General features: G+C 55.2%; 1 protein-coding gene across 2 annotated transcripts in view; it reads right to left on the bottom strand.

Annotated features, from left to right (window-relative positions):
- PHF21B (PHD finger protein 21B) overlaps positions 1 to 17,559 on the bottom strand; it is a 77,205-nt gene extending 59,646 nt beyond the window's left edge. The window contains exons 1-2 of one of the 2 annotated variants that reach the window (XM_075552655.1): positions 17,506 to 17,559; positions 16,323 to 16,385 (exon numbers count right to left, since the gene is read on the bottom strand). In XM_075552655.1, the coding sequence (XP_075408770.1) occupies positions 16,323 to 16,385; positions 17,506 to 17,559 (117 nt within the window). Of the gene's footprint in view, positions 1 to 16,322; positions 16,386 to 16,571; positions 16,590 to 17,505 lie in introns of those variants that run through there. The other variant, XM_075552656.1, reaches the window with a different exon arrangement.
- Between the last annotated feature and the right edge of the window lie 2,720 nt (positions 17,560 to 20,279).

Raw genomic sequence — 20,279 nt, 5'->3', positions numbered from 1 at the left:
AGTCTGAAGAACCACTTAACGGGGACACTTCGGGGAGCTTTTAGTCATGAGACTCCTGAAGCCACCAGGGATGATTTTGAGGTGGCGGCAGCAGGAAGGTGGACAAGAGGGGTTAGCCTTGTCTCCTCTTCCGAGGTGCTCCTTTGGCAGCGTCTTTGGACAAGGCACAAACCCCAGAAATTCAAACTCACTGCCAGGGAGTCGGTTCCGACTCATAGCAACCCTGTAGGACAGAGAGGAACTGCCCCTGTGGGTTTATGAGATTATACATCTTTGCAGCAGCAGAAAGCCTCACTGTGCTCCCATGGAGTGGCAGGTGGGCTCGAACTGCTGGCCTTGCAGTTAGCAAATAACTGACTCTACCACCAGGGTTCCTTTGGACAAAGCGCAGAGGGCCAAACCTCCGTTTCCCATGACAATTTTCAGTTTACACACTGCATGGCATTACAATGCACAGCACGCTTCACGGCATTCCAGCATCACGCCTTACATCAGGCAACAGCAGCCAGCAGGTGTCTGCCAGACCCCTGAGCAGCACAGTTACATTGACTCACTACCCTGCCTGTCACAGACATAGACGAGACCCTGCCCACAGAGAAAGCCTGAGGGTCCCCAGATCAAGCAGAAATAGTAACGTGTGTGCGATATCACTGGGGAAAACACCTGCCCAGGTGGTCACTTTCACACACTCATTTCCTGTGGGCCCCATGAGGTCCAGGGAGGTCTCGGCTCACAGGCAAGGAGATAAGCTGGGAGGGGATATGGCCTTGGGAGCCAAGCAGACCAGAGTTCCAATCCTGCCTCTTCCTCTCACAGGCTCGAGGACCTTTTGGCTCCTTTGCCACCTGCTGCCTCTGCTCATCATATTGGGTTTCCCCCGCTCGCCCGGCACCTTCCGTGGCCCCACCTGCTGTAGGCTCGGGCTTGGCCCAGGTGCTCTCTTCCTCACATAGCCAGACACCCATCGGGCCTTCTCTAGCGTGCGTCCGGAGCACCCCTGGCTTGGACCCAGGTTCCTCCTGGCGCCTGTAATCTCTGGTCCACAGGGGAGGCAGGGCCGGTTGGGAGGCTGATCTTGACCATGTGGACAGCTGGCCTGGGCTGTGTGGACAGTTGATGGCTGGACTGGGCAGGTGGATGGGCAGCCTTAGCAGGGAGGAGCAGCGGGGGTTGGGGTTCACAGAGGCATCCTCTCTTTCCTGGGGGCTCTCAGACACACAGCACAGGCTGTGCCTCAGACCCAGAACTTCAGCTGGGCCCTGCGGCCAACATCTGTTGAAAGCTGAGCAGGCCTTTTGGCCAGCATATTCGTGGAGTGTAGCCATTGTAGGCTGGGCACCTGGGACCCACTAGGAACACACAGACTCAGGCAGGCCATGGGCACACCATGTGACCTGGTGGGGTGAGTATGGCCCAGGGGGGTGAGGAAGAGGAGGTGGCTGGGGATACCATGATTATCCAGGTCACTACAAGTCTCTGTGGGACTGTGGTCAGTGAGATTACGAGCCGTGCCCAAGAGCAGAGTCCAACAGAGTCAGGGGGCAGTCAGATGGTAAAAACTGGTCTACAGGCAGTAGGACACAACCACCCACACCTGGGGCAGGCTGGGAAGCCCCTCACCCAGGAGACCCCTCACGAAGGGCCAGGGGGCCTTGTCCCCATCACTCCAGCTCCATCGCAGCACACACACCCCACTGCCATCCTGCAATCTCTATCAACAACACAGGAACCTCTGCCCACACCTCCCTCCTGTCACCCCAGAAAGCCAGCGTGGGGGTGGGGAGGGTACCAACGGCCAAGGGACTCCATTGTGGCAGAAGCAATAAAGCACGTTACTAAGATACATGCATGGAAGTTCATTTACGGACGACCCCCACGCCTGCGGGCTGCCCTGCACAGCGGCTGGCTTCCCGCGATCCCTCGTGCTCCCAGGCAATTAGATCCACCATGAGCCCGCTCAGCGCGGAGAGTCCTTAATAAAACCTTGTCAGCAGACACAGGGGCCGGGGCCTGCACACACAGACACCCAGATGTGCCCCACCAGCTTTATTGTTGGGACACAGAGGCCATCGTGGCCAGAGACTCGGAGACTTGTGGTGTTCCACACACACACCCCTCCTTTCACCCCTGTTGTAGCCCTGGTGGCGTGGAGAGAACAGCCCTGGTCTGTTAACTACAAGGTCGTTGTTTCCAAGCCATAATCCGCTCCAATGGAGAACAATGAGGCTGTCCACTCCTGTAAAGATGGGCATCCTTGGAAACCCACTGGGGCAGTTCTACTGATGACACTGATGGGAGTGGGTTTTTGTACGTGTGTCCCAGGAGCCCTGATGCCATAGTGGTTACAGGTTGGGCTGCCAATTGAATGGTCAGTAGGAGAAAGATGGGCTTTCTACTCCCATCAAGGGTGACAGCCTTGGAAACCCATAGGCCCTATGGCATAGGGGCTGTTCTACTGTGTCCTATAGGATCACTCTGAGTCTGACCCTTGATGGCAGTGGCTTAGTTGTTTTTGTCTTGTTTCTGAAATGTGCTCTACTCTGGCGGCTTGTCTGTGATCTCAAATACCAGCAGCGTGACCCCTGGTTGGTGGGTGTCAGTGGAGTCTCCCCAGGAAGACACCCCCACTGCCATGGAGTGGATTCTGACTCACAGCAACCCCGTGAGCTTCCGGGGCTGTAAGTCTTTATGGGAGTAGACTGTTTTGGGGGGTTTTTCGTCCAAGGAGCGGCTGCCGGGTTCAAACCGACCTTTTGGCCGGCAAGCCCACTGCTCGCTCCATGACTAAGCCTAAGACAGATGAGGAAGAAAGGCCACAGGATTTACTTCTGAAAATGAAACAGGCAAGCCCTCTGGACCACACCAGGATGGTCGGTTCAGGTAAGGTTCTGGGGAGACACATCCCCGCGGGTTGACAGGCATTCAAGGCACACAGTGACGGTAACCATGGACAGGAGCAGACCAGCATGTGTGAACAAGGCCCGGGGCCAGGCACTGCTTCACTCTGCCATACACGGGGTCCCCAGGAACCCAGCCGTGATGTCAGAACCACCCCTGCCTGCCCCATGTGGGTCTGACACTCGGAACCCACCTGGGAAGCAACCTTTTCCCTCTTTGTAGCTAAGGAACCCCCCAACTCCCCACCCCTCATGCTGCTTCCTGGCTCGGCCAGGGCTCACCCCACCTGGGGGCTGAGGGTTACAACTTGACTGTGGGTACAGATAAAACACCTCCCTCCTACCCCTAGGCCCACTTCCTTCTGCTGTTTTTCAAGACAAGTGTGACTATCAGGCAAAAATGAATCCGGACAAGGTGTGGGTTGGCCCACCAGGGAGCCTGGGAGTGGGGGTGCGGGGTTCATTGTTATCTGAGGCTGTGACCAATGGGAGCTGAGTCAGCACGTTCTCCTCCAGGGAACAAATACTATGTAACCGCCAATCTCTATTCAGGTAACAGAAGGGAAGATTGTCTGCACCTACTGAGAACAGAGCCTTCCTCCTGACTATTTACCACATTCCTTCAGAAATAGTTACAGTAGCAAAGACAAAAATAAAAACAGGCAGCCCAGCCAGGAGGCGGCGATGGCACAGGCTGGGTCCCAGGCAGCCTGCCGGAAACTGCTTACCCAAGGGTGGGGACCGACTCCCATTGGTTCAACCTCTAGACCACAGAGATCCCCAACACCCCACCCTCTCCCACCTGGCTGCAGGTGGGCAAGTGCAGAGGCTTGGCGAAACCTGCCCCCATGGTGCCCCCATGTGGCAGAACTGTGCTTCAATGGGCTTTCCAAACACCATGGAGTTGATGCTGACTCATAGCAACTGTACAGGGCAGGGCAGAATTGCCCATGGGTTTCTGAGACTCTTTAAGGGAATAGAGCCTCATCTTTCCCCTGAGGAGCGCCTGGTGGTTTCAAACCACGGACCTTTCGGTTAGCAGCCCAACATATAACCACTATGACACCAGGACTTTCAGGGGCTGGCTTTCCAGAGAAAGATCTTCTGTCCTCTGGGCACAAACCCAAACTCTAAACCTCGAACGCGAGCCTGTGGAGTCCATTCGACAAACAGTGAACCTGTAGGACAGAGCAAAGCTGTCCTGTTAGGTCCCCAGCTGTCATTGTTACCAGAACAGGAAGCCTCCTCTTTCTCCCAAGAAGCAGCTGGTGGGTTCAAACCAGCCACCTCCCGGTGGGAAGCTGAGCACTTTCAACGCTAGGCCACAAGGGCTCTGAGCACAAACCCAGACCCTGGAGAGTCCACTGACCATCTCTTCAGAGCAGGGCCCTCACTCTCAACCCCTACTGAGGTGACAATGTCGAGGCATGTACCAGTCACGTGGTGACAGGCATGGCCTTTCTAGCCTGTGGCATGAAGCTTCCTGCTTCCTCCCCTCCCCCTCCAGCGTGCTGTAGGCTCAGAGCACGGCTCGGACAACGACCTTCAAGTCCTAAGTGTCAGGGGCCACAAGCCTGCGTGTCATCCCGCATCACCCTCCTGCCCCCAGCCCCAGCACAGATAAGCCTCCGGCACATGCAGCTGATGAAATAAAAGGACAGATATCATTTGAGTCCGCTTATGTGAACTATGACAGGGCCTTCAAAAAGTTCAAGGAAAAACCCATTCCATTTACCCATTTTGATTTGAGAAACCCAGAGGCAAAAAAAGAGGTCTGAGGTTACCAGGGGCTGAGGAGCTATTGGTTGGAAGGCACGGAGTTTCTGTTGAGAATTGGAATTGGGGGAACTAGACAGGATGTAACTTGGAGGACTAGGGTGTGTCTGACGCAAGCCATGGCATTTCCAATCCCCTCGTATGCATGTGAAAGTCGGATATAGAACAAAGAAGAATCGATGCATTTGAACTATGGTTGCTGGCGAACAACGCTGAGTATCACGGAGTGCCGAAAGAAAGAACACACAAATGGGTCTTCCAAGTAGCACCACCGGAATGCTCCTGAGCAGTGGGCATGGCGAGACTTCCTCCCATGTACTTTGACATGCTGTCGGGAGTCCTGGGGGCGGGGGAGGGGGGCATCACGCTGGGTACAGTGGAGGGTCAGTGTGAACGAAATGGGCACTCCACAGGTGCGTGGATACGGTGGCTGCAGCAGCGGGTCTCCAGCATAGGAGCAACTGTGACGATGGTGCAAGACCTGGCACTGTGTCCTTCCGTGGGCCACTGGGCCACCGAGAGTCGGAACCGACGGGATGGCGTCTAACCATGGACAGCGGTGATGACCGCCCAATGTGCTGAATGTGATTCGTGTTACCAAGGTGCACACTTAAAAACGAACGATTCCAACAGCAACTTTGTTACATATATAACAAACAAATACACAGATATGCCCAGTAAAAAATTTAACCCACGTGGTGCGGTGGTGAAACACTCCGTTGATAACAGAAAGGTCAGCCATTTAAACACCTGCAGCAGCTCTGAGAGAGAAAAGGCCTGGCTGGCAGTCTGGTCCTGCAATGCCCAGAGCTTGGAAGCCCCATGGGCCTGGGCTCCTCTGTCATTCATATATGGTCATTTGTATAATATGCAGCAACACGACGGCAAGTCAGAAAGCACTGCCACAAAAATCATAGAAACCCTGGTTGTTGTTGTTGTTGTTGCTGGGTGCCATCCAGTCAGTTCTGACTCAAAAACACGCCACGTGCAACAGAACCAACCCCCACCCGGCCCTGCACCAACCTCCCAATCCTTATACTCCAGCCCATTGCTGCAGTTGTGTGTTGGTCGGCTAGCCACAAAATCAGCAGTTCAAAACCATCGACCGCCCCTTGGGAGAAAGACAAGACCTCTATTCTCATAAAGAGTTACAGTTACAATTGATGTATGGATTGTTACAAGAGCTGTAAGAGCCCTCAATAAAATGATCTTTAAACAAAAAGAGTTACAGTCAACCCATAGGGTCAGATGTCCTTGTCTTACAAGGCCTGAGTTGAAATCAACTATAGGACTGTGATTTTGGTTTTGAATCCTGAGTTTTAGTAAATTTAAAAAGGTGAAAGTTGTTTTTTGACATATCCTCTGTGGTAGTTAGATTTTATGTCAACTTGACCCTGCCTGAATGTGCAGGGTGGAGTCCAACCTGTCAGTCCAGGGGTAGCCTGGTGATGCCTCGCTGGGGGTGTGAGAATCTGGATACTACTCTTTCTCTGGCCCTTCACCCTCCCTGTTGGCTTGGATTCTGTATCTACCTTCAGGGGTGGCCCCATGTGGGCTGCCCCAACTCTGAGCTGTCAGCCGCAGCTGTTTCCACTAACCTCCCTGTTTCCCAGTACACCTTTCTGCATCGTCGGCCTGCAGCCAAGTGATTCTGAAGAGGGCACAGGCTGGCATCAGACTTGAGACTTGAGTAGGATTGCGCGTTCTAGATATAAGATTACTTCTTGATATCAAGCTCTTTCTTATACCTATATGAATGTCACTGGTTTGTTTTGTTTTCTCTAGACAAGTCAGCCTAACACACCCTCCCAGTCTGCACCTACAGCCTCCTGGGAGTTCCTTATGATAATCTAACTGAAGAACAGAAAAGTCATGCTTGGTTTACGGATGGCTCTGCACGATATGCAGGTGCCCCCCGTAAGTGGACAGCAGAAGCACTACAGCCCCTTTCTGGGATCTCCCTAAAGGACAGTGGTGAAGGGAAATCCTCCCAATGGGCAGAACTTTGAGCAGTGCACATGGCCGTTCAGTTTGTCTGCATGGAAAAATGGCCAGATGTGAGACTGTATACTGATTCATGGGCTGTGGCTAATGGCTTGGCTGGATGGTCAAGGAATAGGAAAGAACATGATTGGAAAATTGGTGACAAGGAGGTATGGGGAAGAGGTATGTGGATGGACCTCTCTGAATGGGTCAAGAAAGTAAAGATAATTGTGTCTCATGTGAACACTCACCAAAAGGTTACCTCTGAAGAGGAGGACTTTAACAATCGATTGGATAAGATGACATGCACTGTGGAGACTGGTCCTCCTCTTTCCTCTGCCATGCCTGTCATTGCCCAATGGGCATATGAACAAAGTGGGCATGGTGGCAGGGATGGAGGTTATACATTGCGCAACGTGGATTTCCACTCACCAAGGCTGACTTGGCCACTGCCACTGCTGACTGCCCCATCTGCCAGCAGCAGAAGCCAACACTGAGTCCAAGATATGGGACCATTCCTTGGGGAGATCAACCAGCAAGGAGTCCAAGATATGGGACCATTCTTTGGGGAGATCAACCGGCAACCTGGTGACAGGTTGAGTATATAGGACCACTTCCGTCATGGAGAGGACAGCGTTTTGTTCTTACTGGAATCGACACCTACTCTGGCTAAGGATTGGTCATATTATGTTCCTCATCATCCTGAAGCACGCTGGCTTGATAGAATGATGGAATGGCCTCCTGAAGACACAATTATGGTGCCAGCAAGGTGGCAACTTGCAGGGCTGGAGCAATATTCTCCAGGAAGCTGTATACGCTCTAACTCAGCAGCCAGTATTTGGTGCTGTGTCTCCAATAGCCAGGATCCATGGGTCCAGGAACCAAGGGGTGGAAGCTGGGGTGGCACCTCTCACGATTATTCCTAGTGACCCACGTGCACTGTTTTTGCTTCCTGTCCCAGGCCTGGAGGTCCTGGTCCCGAAGGAAAGAACTCTCCCACCTGGAAACACAGCACGGATTCCACTGAACTGGCAGCTGAGAATGCCCCTGGCCACTTTGGGCTTCTCGTGCCTTTGGATCCTGATTACCCAGGAGAAACTGGACTGGAGTTACATAATGAGGTAAAGAAGAATATGTCTGGAATCCAGGCGATCCCATCGGCAGACTCTTACTGCTACCATGCCCTGTGATTAAAGTGAATGGCAAGCTTCAGCAATCCGATCCTGACAGGACGTCTGCTGATGACCAGACCCTCAGGAATGATAGTCTTGGCAAACAACCCCACCAGGCAAACAACCACGGCCAGCTGAGGTGCTTGCTGAGGGCAAAGGTCATATAGAATGGGTAGTAGTTCTACCTATCAGTTACGATCACGTGATCAATTGCAAAAGTGAGGTTTGTGATTGGCAGTTTATTTTTTAAAGTGCTTACTGAATATCTTTCTTTGGTTCATGTATACAGATACAATTAGATCCCATGTTTCACTTATATATATGATAGATACTTGATGTTAGGTGTAAATATGATTTCATTGATATCTGGAAAGGATATATGGCTAAAGAATTGTGTACAGGTGTCAAGTTGGCAAGGGGTGGACTGAGATAGGTGGGTTTATTGTGCCAACCTGGCCAATAGGAACATGTTGGATTAATAAGGTCGCAGCTTGAATGGAGGGCAAAGAGATAAATGGCAAGTCCATCTCTCTCTCTCTTGCTCTGTGATCTGACCAGCATGCGGCTGCTAGTTCTCTGCCTCAACTTGTGAACTACACTACCTGTGGGACTGCCCCAACTGGTGGTTCATATCGCTAGAGATTGAGGTTCCTTCGAGACCTGCTTCGCCACACTCCTGGTGTCCAGATTACTTGAGCTTGGAACTGCCGGATCTTGTCAGTCTTGCTGACTATTGGTGACCCACCCTGCTGTTTGCTGCCTGTAGCTGGACTGCCTACATTGCCCTACAGAAGACTCAGTTCAGCTGTCTGCTTCCTTGACCTTGGACCCAGGGGCCCTCGTGAGTTGAAGGACTTCCAGTATATTAACTGTTCTACAGAAGCGAGTTGACCTGAGCCTCTGTACTGCTATGTGGACTAATTAACTGTTATATTCCCTCGTGCTGTATCTATCTATCTATCTATCTATTCATAAGTGTCTTGATTTTTTTTCTCTAGAAAACCCTAACACATCCTCCGTCCAGTTGGGACGGTGGTTCCATCGCTGTAACCCAAAAAATTCTGTGCTCCGCAATGTACACCAAGTCAAAACGGCAGTGTGGCATGCCCGGGGGACTCAAATTGCATTCCTTTACATTGCTCTTTTGAGCTTTGCAGAGTCTGGAGGGGCAAGGTCAGGGCTGTAGAATGGAAGAGGCAAGGTTTCCAAGAAAATTCTTCTAGAACAGCCCTTGTGATCTTCAAAGAATGCACTGGTGCACTAATGTGATGGAGATCAATTTCTTGGCCCAACTTCCAAGGTCTTTTTCTCACCGTTGTCATCTTTAATGTTCTTAAAACTTCTTCACAACACACCCCTTTGACTGTCCACACCTGTCAAGAAAATCGACCAGGTTCCGCTTTTGGAATCCCACCAAAGAGCTGCCATCATCTTCTGAGCTGACCTGTCGGTCGAGTTTACCAGGCCATGCAGTCCCTTGGAAGCCACGGTTTGGATTGGACCTTGCCCTCTGGATTGTATTGGAAAACCAGGACTCCTCACAGTACAATCAGCTTCATAAAAATTCCATTTCATTGGCATTGGTCTTACTTAAAAGACAGGCGGGAAGATTCATGCTTGGAGTTGACCTTGGCCCAACACTTTTGGCAGCCAAGATGCCTGCTTCAAATTGGGAAGGCCGCCTGAGTCATGTGAGGCCCCTGCTCCGACACTGATCACTTCCACAGAAATTCCTCGCTTTTCTTCCACCCCGTTTCTGCCTTTCAGCCAGTGGCTTCATTCATCAAAGTTGCCAGTCTTCCCTCTCCCAGCTCACGTCTGCTGTCCTCCCTCCCATCTTTAAAATGCGTGCCTCAGTGAACAACTTGCCCCACGTGGGGTTAGCAAGCCCGCAAACTTGACGCAATGTGTGAGCCATTTGGGAAGATGTTCAAGTGAGGTGTGCCATTTGATTTATTAGAACCGACCTCAAAAGTGTGTTTTCCCATGGCACAGAGCAGTTTTGTTTGCTTTTTTTAATAAAATAACTAAAGGAGTAATGGGTTATAAGTTGGGCTGCTCACTGCAAGGTCAGAAGTTCAAAACCACCAGGCACTCTGCCGAAGAAAGAAGAGGCTTTCTACTCCCGTAAAGAGTTAGTTTCAGCAACCCACAGGGATAGTTCTACTGTTCTGCTGCTGCTGCTGTTGTTGTTGTTAGACACCGTTCCGTCAGTTCTGGCTCACAGAACACTGTGAACAGCAGAAGTAACAGTCCCGCACCATCCTCACAAGCGGTCTCATGTTTGAGTTCATTATTGGAGCCACTAGGTCCATCCACCTCGTCCAGGAGCTTCCTGTTTTCCGCTGACCCTCTACTTGACCCAGAATGAAGTCCTGTTCTAGGAACGAGGATCTTCTGATAACATGTCCAAGATCCTTGTGACCAAGTCTCACCATCCTTGCCTCTACCTCGTCCAAGACAGGTTTGTTTGTTTGTTTGTTTGTTTGTTTGTTTGTTTGGGGCAGTCCAGGGTACTTTTGATATTCTTCACTAGAGCCATGATTTAAGCGCATCGATTCTTCTTGGGTCTTCCTTAGTCCATGTCCAAGTTTCACATGCCCTACCGGGTCTCGCTGTGAGTCGGCATTACCTCGACAGCAACGAGTTCGGTTTTTGAGTAACGAGAGTTTGGTTTTAGTGTAAGAGAAGTGTATTACTGGGAGCACTTGTCTGCAGTTATTCACTGATCACGAGCAACAGGACAGAGATACCATTTGAATCAATCCCGAGCAAGGATGAACTGGAACGCTAGTATCATACTTTCGTACTCACCTTCAGGTGTGCGTGTGTGTCCTACAAAGCCTTCGGAAGCTTGGTGGAACGACAGAACGAAAAGAGTGGAATTCTCTGGTGCCCCTTTGCTTTTGCTGCTTATACACATAATTGCTGTTGCCCATGAGAAACAAAAATCCTCCAAGCTGACCCACAGCAACCCTATAGGGTAGGGTAGAACTGCCCCTATGGGCTTTTGAGACAGTTGCTTTTTACAGGAGTAGAAAGCCTCATCTTTCTCCAGGGAGCACCTGATGGCCTGGAACTGCTGACCTTGTGGTTTGCAGCCCATGTGCAACCACTGGGCCACTGGAGCTCCTTGAGGTGCCTTCAGATTGGTTCTGACTCAAGAGACCCTATGCATAGCAGAAAGCAACACTGCCTAGGACCTCACCATTGCCATGATGGGTGAGCCTCTTATACCGTAAGTATGAGATATACACGTGTGTTATGGAGACAAAGAATCATCCCGGCTAAGCCCTGCTGTGAGGAGACAGGCAAACCCAACCCTGCCGCCCAGCGCAGACACACATACTAAGTCACCAGGAACATGGCTCAGGGACACATACGAAGTCATCAAGGACACACACGGAGCTTGGCAGAGGAACCTCGTGCGCCCCTGAAATTCCAGACCAGGAATGAGGAAGCATTATTCTGCCAAGAGCCATTTGGGTATTTATAACATCATTCGGGGGCCATACTGGTCAAACATCAACAGACATCACCCCTAACGGGAGGGCCTGGAGCCCTGGTGGTGGAGTAGTTGCGCACTGGCTGCTTAACCTCCAGGAAGCAGTTGGAAACCACCTGGTGCACCGCAGGGGAAAGATGAGGCTTTCTATTCCCATACAAAGTTACCGTTTCAGAAACCCACAGAGGCAGCTCTACTCCATCCTAGAGGTTCTCTAGGAGTGGAAACCAATGTGCTGTCCATGAGTTGCTTTCTGTTTTGCAAATGTGATGTCTGCAACTGCTTCTCTGTGGTGATGCATGTGGTGTTGGCTGGCGTTGGTGATTTCTTGGGCCTTCTACTGGTGAGAATGGCGCAGGGCCGGGCAGTGCTTCATTCTGTTGAACATACGGTTGTTATGAGTCAGAACCGACTCCATGATACCTAAAAACAACACATGCCCATGGGTCGGCCGTTCCCACCCCTGGCCTTGACCTCCCAGGTGCCTGGAGACCGCTTGAAGCAACTGACAAGACCACCCACAGGCTTGCGGGTGCCAAGGGGAGGCCACCCTGGGCCTTTGATTCCTCTGAGCACCAGGTAAAACCATGCTGGGCTCTAGCCAGGGAGAGCGCCCTCCTCTTCCTTCTAGGGGAGGATGCACCTGAGGGGGGAGAGGTGGGGCAGACAGGTGACACTGCCATCTTCCGAGGAGAGGCCAGGGTAAAGAGCTGGGCCCTGGGGACAGCACTGTGCCAGAGGAGGGCGCACAGTTTAAAAACTATTTGTAAGCCACTCCGGGTGATTCCTGGCAGCCCCCTGCGTTTCAGAGTAGAACTTTGCTGCACAGGCTTTCCAAGGGCTGATTTTTGAATACAGGCTCCAGGTCAACCTTCTGGGGCCCCTCTGGGTGAACTGGGACCCCCATCCTTGCTGTGGGCAGCAAGCATGTCACCCACACTAAGCCCCTTGGGTGGAATGCAGTGCTTGGGAAGACAACATTCACCTTCTCACAAGCAGTCATGCTGTCTTAGGAACAGGAAGTGGCGTGCTGGGTCAGGCAGCTGAATGTCCACCTTCTCAGATAGCAGGATGGGGAGGACACCCGGAACCAGAAGGCCCTCTTCCTGAGAGGTGGCTTACAATAAGGGGAACTTTAAGATACACACACCTGCAGTTCATACAGCGGGTGCTTCCAGGATGGACTTCTCTGGGACATGACTCAGCCCCCAGACGAGCACCACGTACGTAACACCGTCCAAGATGGGCTTTGTTTACTGCTGTGTTTAAGTCAGGCCCTGAACACCCCGAGGCCATCAAAACGGACAGCAAGTGCTGTCCTCCAAGGCCCATGATCAGGAGCCTCTGGGGAGGCCACACTGGCTGGGACCTTAGTTTAGGCAGCAGGGCGCTTGCCCACGTTCCAGGAGAACCAAGTCTGCAGGAAATGGCTGTCTGTAGAGGCCTGCTCCACCTGGCCTCTGGACACAATGTTGAGAACACCGGAGGGGGTGCATGTGGTGGTGGTGGTGGGCGGGGGGGGGGGGGGTCTCCTGCTTGTCTGATGGCCTGTTATGTATACAGAACGGCTTGTTATTTGACAATTGAGATAAACACGTCCCTGCATCTCTGCTTGTGCTGCAAGTCGGTGGTGCAAAGCCACTGGAGCAACTAATGGAGACTTCACACACCTGCTCTCGGCACAGAAGAGGGGATGGAGTCGCCCAGCAGCCCAGGGCAGGAGGCTGCCAGGAACCACACTGCAGGTCTCCTCTCTGCTGTCTCACTTGGTCCACTCTCAGCGCTGACCAATGCCCCACATTAGCATTCCGTGTGTTTGCTTGTTTAAGGAGGAAGAGGCATTCTTACTCCAGTGGCCAACTGGTTTCTAATGAGCCTACAGGATCCCAAAGTTCAGGGTGTTGAGTCAGAAGAAAGTCCTGGTGATCTACTTCCATCGAAATCCCTGTGATTAGCAACCCAAGGCAAAACCACCAGGCCAACAGGGTTCCTTCCACTTCCATGAGTCCTTTGAAAAACATCTTTTAAATGCCGTCCACATTTCTAGAAGGAACTGGAAATGCCAGTGCCAATCAAGCACCAAATGGTGAGATGGTGGAGACCCAGGGAGACAAGGACCTGGCCGGCCAGCATGGCTCTCACACACGGCCAACAGAACCGTTTCCTTCACGTGTGTGCCCTTTGAACACACCCAGCCTCCATTCCGATCTTCTAAGCCAGAGACACACTGCACACAGGGCTATGGGGGGAGGCTGCTTTTGCCCAGGCAAGATCTTGGCTTAATTTTATATGGAGTGTAAAACCAACAAACTCCAGACGGGCTAGCTTTTTTCACTCCCCCCATCTCACTCTAGCTCCTTGTGGGCAGGTTGGGGTGGGGGTGAGGAAGGGCACTAGAGGGTCCCGAGCTGAGTCTCCTGCCCCTCTTCAAGACCCTGGGTCAGTCCACTGTCACCTTCAAGGCAACCTTCCCATCCCCACCAGGCTGGAAACCACCAGCCCACTGGCCCTAGGGAAGAGGGGCAAGTCTCCCGACTCATTGCCTGGGTGACCTCTGAAAGCAGGACACCCGCGGCTCTATTAGCGAGTAGTTTCAGCGCCCCAACCCCACAGCCCCCCCCCCACCCACTCCTTTAGGAGCCCTTGTTAGGGAAAAATGCCACAAAAGGAGGCAAGCCCACCCCCGCACGCGGTGCCAAATACAAGCTCCTGGCGGCCGGCGGCTCCGGGCTGCTCGCCCAGGGTAACTTCCAGTCCTTTCTAAAAGAAGCCTTTTGGAAAAAGGCACAGAACAAAAGTTTGTTTTCCTTTGCTTGCTTGGCTTTGGCAAAGAGCGTGCGCGTGAGCGCATACATACACACACACACAAACACACACACACACACACACACACACAAAGATGGAGGTCCGCTTGCCCGCCGGCCTCCCCCGGAGTTGGCTGGACAGGACTGAAGAATCGCCCCTTCCCAGCGCAGCAGCGCACTGCAGGGGCAGGGTCTCTCCAGGCTTCTCCGCTGAAAGGCCAGGGCAGATAGATAGCTACTCATTTCCTAGCTCCATCCAAATGTAAGCTTCCTGGACGCAGTCGCTGGCACACGGGAGAGTGGGGCGAGCCCAAGCTCCGCAGAGCCTCTCCAAAGAGTGCAAAGTATAGCCAGGAGGGCTCGCAGGAGAAGAGGCATTGTTGCGATGCCAGTGGCAGGGGCCCCGCGTGTGTGGGTCCACCCCACCCCCACCCCACCCACCCCGCTTCTATCTTTTCAATCTCTATTTGAGAGCCCAGAACTTGCAGTGCAAAAAAAAAGACCCCGGAAGCCCCGGCAATCGCGCTGGAACGGATTTCATGGTGGGGTTTTTGTTCGGTTTGGGTTTTTTTTTTTAAAGAGAGAAAGTCTCGGATTTGATTCCTCACAGTGATTAAACATCTTTGTGCTTCGCGAAGAAGGGGCTTCCCACCCCTCCCCCTCCAAAAATGGCATCAAAGCAATCAAAATGGTAATGCGAAGCCCGCCGGCCCCTCCCCCCGCGAACTCCCCTACTCCGCTGCGCGCTGCCCCCCGCCCCCCCTCCGGCGGGAATGGAAGCTTCCACTCACGGCCGGGGGCGTGCAGCCAGGAGGGGGACCGCCGGCCCCGGCAGAGGGGGGTGCTCACGCTCCTGTTAGCTCTTCCCGCTGGCCTGCTGCCCGTCCAACGGGGAACCGTGGGAGAGGGGGGGCAGCCTGGTTTCCCTTCGTCCCCCAACTCGCTCCAGCCTCCTCGCCTGCACGCCCACCACTTCCCAACTTTGAGCACTGGAAACCAACACCCGGCCTCCAAGTGCTCCGGTGTCGGGGTCCCCGTCCCCCGCCATCGCGCCCACGCCTCGGTCCTCCACCCGAAAATCCCTCTGGGGAGGGGGCGCCCAGGTTTGGGAAAGCGCGGGGTGCAGCCAAGCTGGCGGGCGGAGGCGACGCGAGCCAGGAGCTGTCCAAGTTTGGTGCTGACCGTGGCGGCCGGCATTCCGAAGGAAGCGCTATCGATCGCAGGGGGCGCGGTAGTGGGGTGGGGGAGGAAGGGGGGCGGAGGAGGGGGAGAGGCAAAGCGGAGGGAAACGGAGGGGGAGAGGAGAGGGGGCCGCCTCCGCTGCCGCCGGGAGCCTCGCCACTGCGCGAGCGCCATTGGCTGTGCGGCTCAAAGTTCTCCGCTCGGGGGGCGCGGGGAGGAGGCGGGGCGCGCGGGGGAGGGGCGCGGTGGGGGAGGGGAGGGCAGGAAAGGGGGCGGGGCGGGCGGCCGCGTTCGTCAGCGGCGGCGGCGGCATCTGTTCTTGGTGCTGAAAGCCCGAGCGCTGAGCTCAGCGCAACTAAGTCACAATGGCCAACTTTGCTCCCGGCGGAGCCCGGCGGCCGCGCGCCCCTCGGGAGCTGCTGGTGCGGGGCGGGAGACCCGTTTCCACCTAACGCCAAGACACTAAAGTTGGGGCAGATTTGGAGTGTCCTTGGGGCGCCTTTCTTTTGTTCCCCGGAACTGGCGTCAGTTCCAAGAATCAAAAGTGGAGCCGGCGAAGTGGAGGGAGGAGGAAGGAGGCAGGGGTGGAGGTGTCGGCCTTTGGAGCATGGTTTGCATCCCAGCCCCGAAACCGCTTCCCAAGAGTTGGGCCTCCAGGCCCGCATTTAACCCTCTGGGCTCCTCTGCAAGAAGTGGGACGCCGATCGGGTAAATGTCCACATTTCCAAAACATGTCCACTACCTCAAAATGGACGCCGGGCGCGCGCCGCCTTCTAAGCGCAGCCGGTCGCTCTTGGCCATCCGGGCCTCGGTCCCCTCGCCTCCAGCCCTCCCCCGGCAGAAAAGAGGTACCCGCAACTTTAAGGATTGGGACAGATCCCTCCGGAGAGTCTGGCGCATGGATCCCGGGCTGGCACTTTTTAAGGTGCTGCCAAAGTGTCGCCACCCCTCCCCTGCCTGCCACCCGAGCTGGCAGTGGGGAGGCAACCGCTTTCTCGCTTACTTGTTTGTCGCTCAGCGCTGCGACCCGCGGCCTGTCTTGGAGCTGCTTCTTAAGGTCGCCGTTCTGCGGAGAAACGGAGGAGCTAGCTCAGGCTGCAGCCCCCAGGGGGCTGAGTGGCCCCGGCGCCCTTCACCTCCCGGACCCCCCACCCCCCACCGAACCACCCCCGCCGCTACCGGCTGCCCGCCGCGAGCTCTCAAGTTCCCCGGGTGTCCTGGCGCGAGTGGCGGCCGGCACCGGGCCGTTTACCTGTGGCTGCCGCCTCATCGGGGCAGCGGCGGGCGGCGGGCCGAGGCCACCGGCGGCGGCGCCCGGAGCGCAGCAAGTTTGGAGGCCGGCCGAGTGTGCGGGGGAGTGAGAGTGTGAGTGTGAGTGCGTTCCGGGGAGGGGGGAGGAACAAAGAGCCAAGTAAACACGGCGAGTCCGTGTCGAGCAAAGCTCATAAATATTCCAGTCGCGTCCTAATCTCTCCGACGAACACCCGAGCGCCGCCAGCCCGCCTGCCCCGGCCGCGCAGCCCCAGACTGCAAAAGTACTTAAGCTAACTGTGCAGGGTCGGACGGGCCTGGGGGGCCGGCACCTCCGCCGCCGAGAGCCTGCTGGGGAGGGGGGCTCCCCGCAACCCCGATTGCAGACCCCACTACAAAAAAGGCAAGTCGTCGTCCCCTAGCTGCCCTAACTCCCCAATTCCACCCCCCCCAATTGTGCATCGAGGCCAGGAGGGAGCTTCTGGGGAAACGTTGCACACTCCCCACCCCCAAGAGGCTGGTGAGGGGCCCCTTCCAGAACCCCAGCTACTAAGATCTTGAGATGAAAGAGAAATCCCTGGACTCAGATCCCTAGAGTCCCCGCCCCCCAGGGCCTCCTAAACTGTTCAGGACTGCACGGAGGGACGTCCGGGGATCCGTGTATACTCCCACAGCAGGGCAGGCTCATGGGGGACACCTCTGACACCCCCAGACATGCATCTTTGCAATGAGAAAAAAGAAGTGGACCTCTGGTCTCCCGCGGTCCCCGAATCCCTCAAACTGTGCAGAAATGCTCCGGAAGCCAGGAGGGGCGCGCGGGGGCGGGTCCATGCGCACTCCCCATGCTGGGCAGGCTCCCAGGGGTCCCCTCCCGACACCCCAGCCACGCAGATTTGGGTTGGACTCCCGCCTCCCCAGATGCCCCCGCCACCTACCTGGTGGCGTGAGAGTTCCACCGGGAGCGCCTCGGGCCGGCTCTGCAGCGCCATGCCGGCAACTTGGGCACACTTTGCGCTCACTTTGGCCCCGGCTCCTGGGAAGTTATGCGCTCGGCTGGGGCGCGCGGGGCGGGCCGGCCGCAGGAGGGGGTCGCTAGCCCCCTCCCCGCAGCCCACAGAGGGGCGAGCCGGGAAGGGAAGAAAGACGCCGGGCCGGCCCGCGGCCCCCAACTCCTCAGGCTGCCCCGCCAGGCGCGCCGGGTCCCGGGGCTGGGGGAGCGACCCGCCGCATGGTCCCCGGCGCCCCGAGCCCGCTCCCGCCCGCTCGCCGGCCCGCGGCAGGGACTATATTTCCTCAGGCGCGCGCGCGCCTGGATCTCGCTGGGCCTGGGGAAAGTTGTGCCTCGGTGCGATGCTAATTCGGCAGTGCCCGGATGGAGCGGGCCGGGGCGGCGGGGGGCGCGTGGGGCGGCGCTGGGGTCCGCCCGCCCCTCCTCCGTCGCGCCGCGCCTGCGCACTGCGCCCGCCGTGGCCCGGCTGCCCGAGCGAGAACAAAAGTGGTGGCGGCGGTGGTGGCGAGGGGCTCACAGTAGCCGGCCGGCTCCACCGGGCCCCCGAGCTCGGAACGGGCCGAGCTGTGCAGAGTGGGTGCCCGAGCTCTTCCCCCCCTCGCTCCACCCTCAGCAGAACCGAGAAGTGGGGCTCCCTATCCCCTCCGTTGGGGTACCCGGCCTAAACCAGGGTGAATGGTGGGAGTGGAGGAAAGGCCTTTTACTATTATTCTTATCATTTCTTCTCTGTGCTTCCTCCTCCCGCTCTCCTCTTGCCCTGCCTCTGCCTCTCTGTGCTGCTCTGAGCGCCTGCACCCCTCTCGCCTACCCACACCGGCTCTGGGATTTGGGACATTGCCTTCGTCCCACCGCCTGGTGGCCTCCATGTTTAAACAGTATGAAAACTGATCTCTATCTGGACCTTTAATGATTTTCTTTCCCCCCTCCCCCTTTAAACACTCCCAATTAAACTCTCAACAGCTGTCACTGGACTTTTTAAGACTGTTAAAAAAGCGTAAATACGCGCGGTCAACTCGACCTAGAACAATATAACTACAGCTGCTGGAGTCAGATTTCAGAAACCCAGCCCCGCTGCACTGCCGGACCTGATGCTTGCTGCCTAGTACCACCCTGGCAGGTTAACCAACCTCATCCATTCACATCACTGCGTTGAGGTCTGCGGGGGAAGGAAGGAGCTGAGCAGAGTCCCAAAGGCCTGCTTCGAAGTAGGTTTCCTGCTGCTGATCAGTCGCCCAAACCTGGCCTTTCTGCCCTGCAGAGGCAGCTGGACAAAGTGAACCACACTATTCCTGTACCGTCAGCAAAACTCACTTGAATTCTTTTCTTTTTTAACCCTAGGGACCCTGGTCTTCTTCTGGTTGCAGAGACCAAGGGACTGGGCACTTGCTTGTGGACTCCCACCCCCGCCCCGCACACCAATGGCCCTGCACCCAGCAACCAGCTTCAGGAAGCTTTCAGCAAGACGTTGTCCGTGAACCCATGGGCTTGGTTGTCTTAGGGAAAGCTAGCCCGTGCTAGCTAGTCACTCCTGAAAGACTCTAGTAACGAGTTATTAGAGTCTAGTGAGGAAGAAGAACTAGAGTCTCGTTCCTCCCACTCCAGGGTCAGCTCAACCCAGGCTGGCTCCTCCCCCACTCCCCCCACCTTAGCGTGCAATTCTGGGCCGGACTTTGGAGGGGGCCCCGCATTCTGAGAGCCAGAAGGACAGTTCCAGAGAGAGGATCCTACTTTCCTATCTATAGATGTCGCTGGCTTTTTGGTTAAAAGGAAGCAGAGTTCATGGTCAATGCATTTGAATTGTGGTTACGTGGAAGAATACAGAGAGTACCGTGGACTGCTAACAGGACAAACAAAACTGTCTTGGAAAGGATGCGGCCAGAGAGCTCCTCAGAGGCAAGGATGGCGAGACTTCGTCTGATGTACTTTGGACCTGTTGTCAGGAGAGGCCAGTCCCTGGAGAACTTCATGCTTGGTAAAGTGGGGTGACAAGAGGAAGACCCTCAAGGAGATGGATCGATCCTGTGGCTGTAACGATGGACTCCGGCGCAGGAACAATTGTGAGCATGGCGCAGGGCCGGCCAGTGTTTTGTTCTGTTGTGCATAGCGTTGCTATAGGTCGGAACCTACTCTATGGCACCTTACCACAGCAGCCTAGGGTCCCGGCGACCCTCTGAGATGGCCAGTGAACCCCACGGCACAGAAATGTGTTGTGTGTACCGTTAAGCCACTGGACTGTTCACTGTAAGGTTGGCGGTTTGAATTCACCCAGCTGTGCTTTCTTTCTACTTCCCTCCCGCCCCCAAATCCACCATTGAAAACCCTATCGCGTGCAGTTCTATTCTGACACCCACAGGGGTTGCCTTGCATCGAGATTCTGATTCAATAGCAATTGGTAAGTAAGAAAGTATGCCAAGTCCATAGGACCAAGACATTGGGCTTGGAGTCGATGCTGGTGGCGTCAGAGCAGAACTGTGCCCCACAGGGCTTTCACGGGCTGATTTTTTCGGGAGAAGGTCACTAGGCCTCTCTTCCGAGGTCCCTCTGGATGGGCCTTGGTAGGTAGAGCATGGCTGATCAAGGACTCAGCTGTTTGCGGTTCATTAAACTTGGGTCAGAGCATTGACCATCCTCACGTCGCTGGTGTTTCATGGATCCCTCCCCTCCAAGTGAGAAGCCAAGGCCTGGCGCTGGGGTGCTGCT

This window comes from Tenrec ecaudatus, chromosome 6 (genome assembly GCF_050624435.1).
Source record: "Tenrec ecaudatus isolate mTenEca1 chromosome 6, mTenEca1.hap1, whole genome shotgun sequence".
Taxonomy (NCBI): Eukaryota; Metazoa; Chordata; class Mammalia; order Afrosoricida; family Tenrecidae; genus Tenrec; species Tenrec ecaudatus.
The sequence above is the reverse complement of the archived record's forward strand: the minus strand, read 5'-3'. Positions and strand labels throughout refer to the sequence as shown.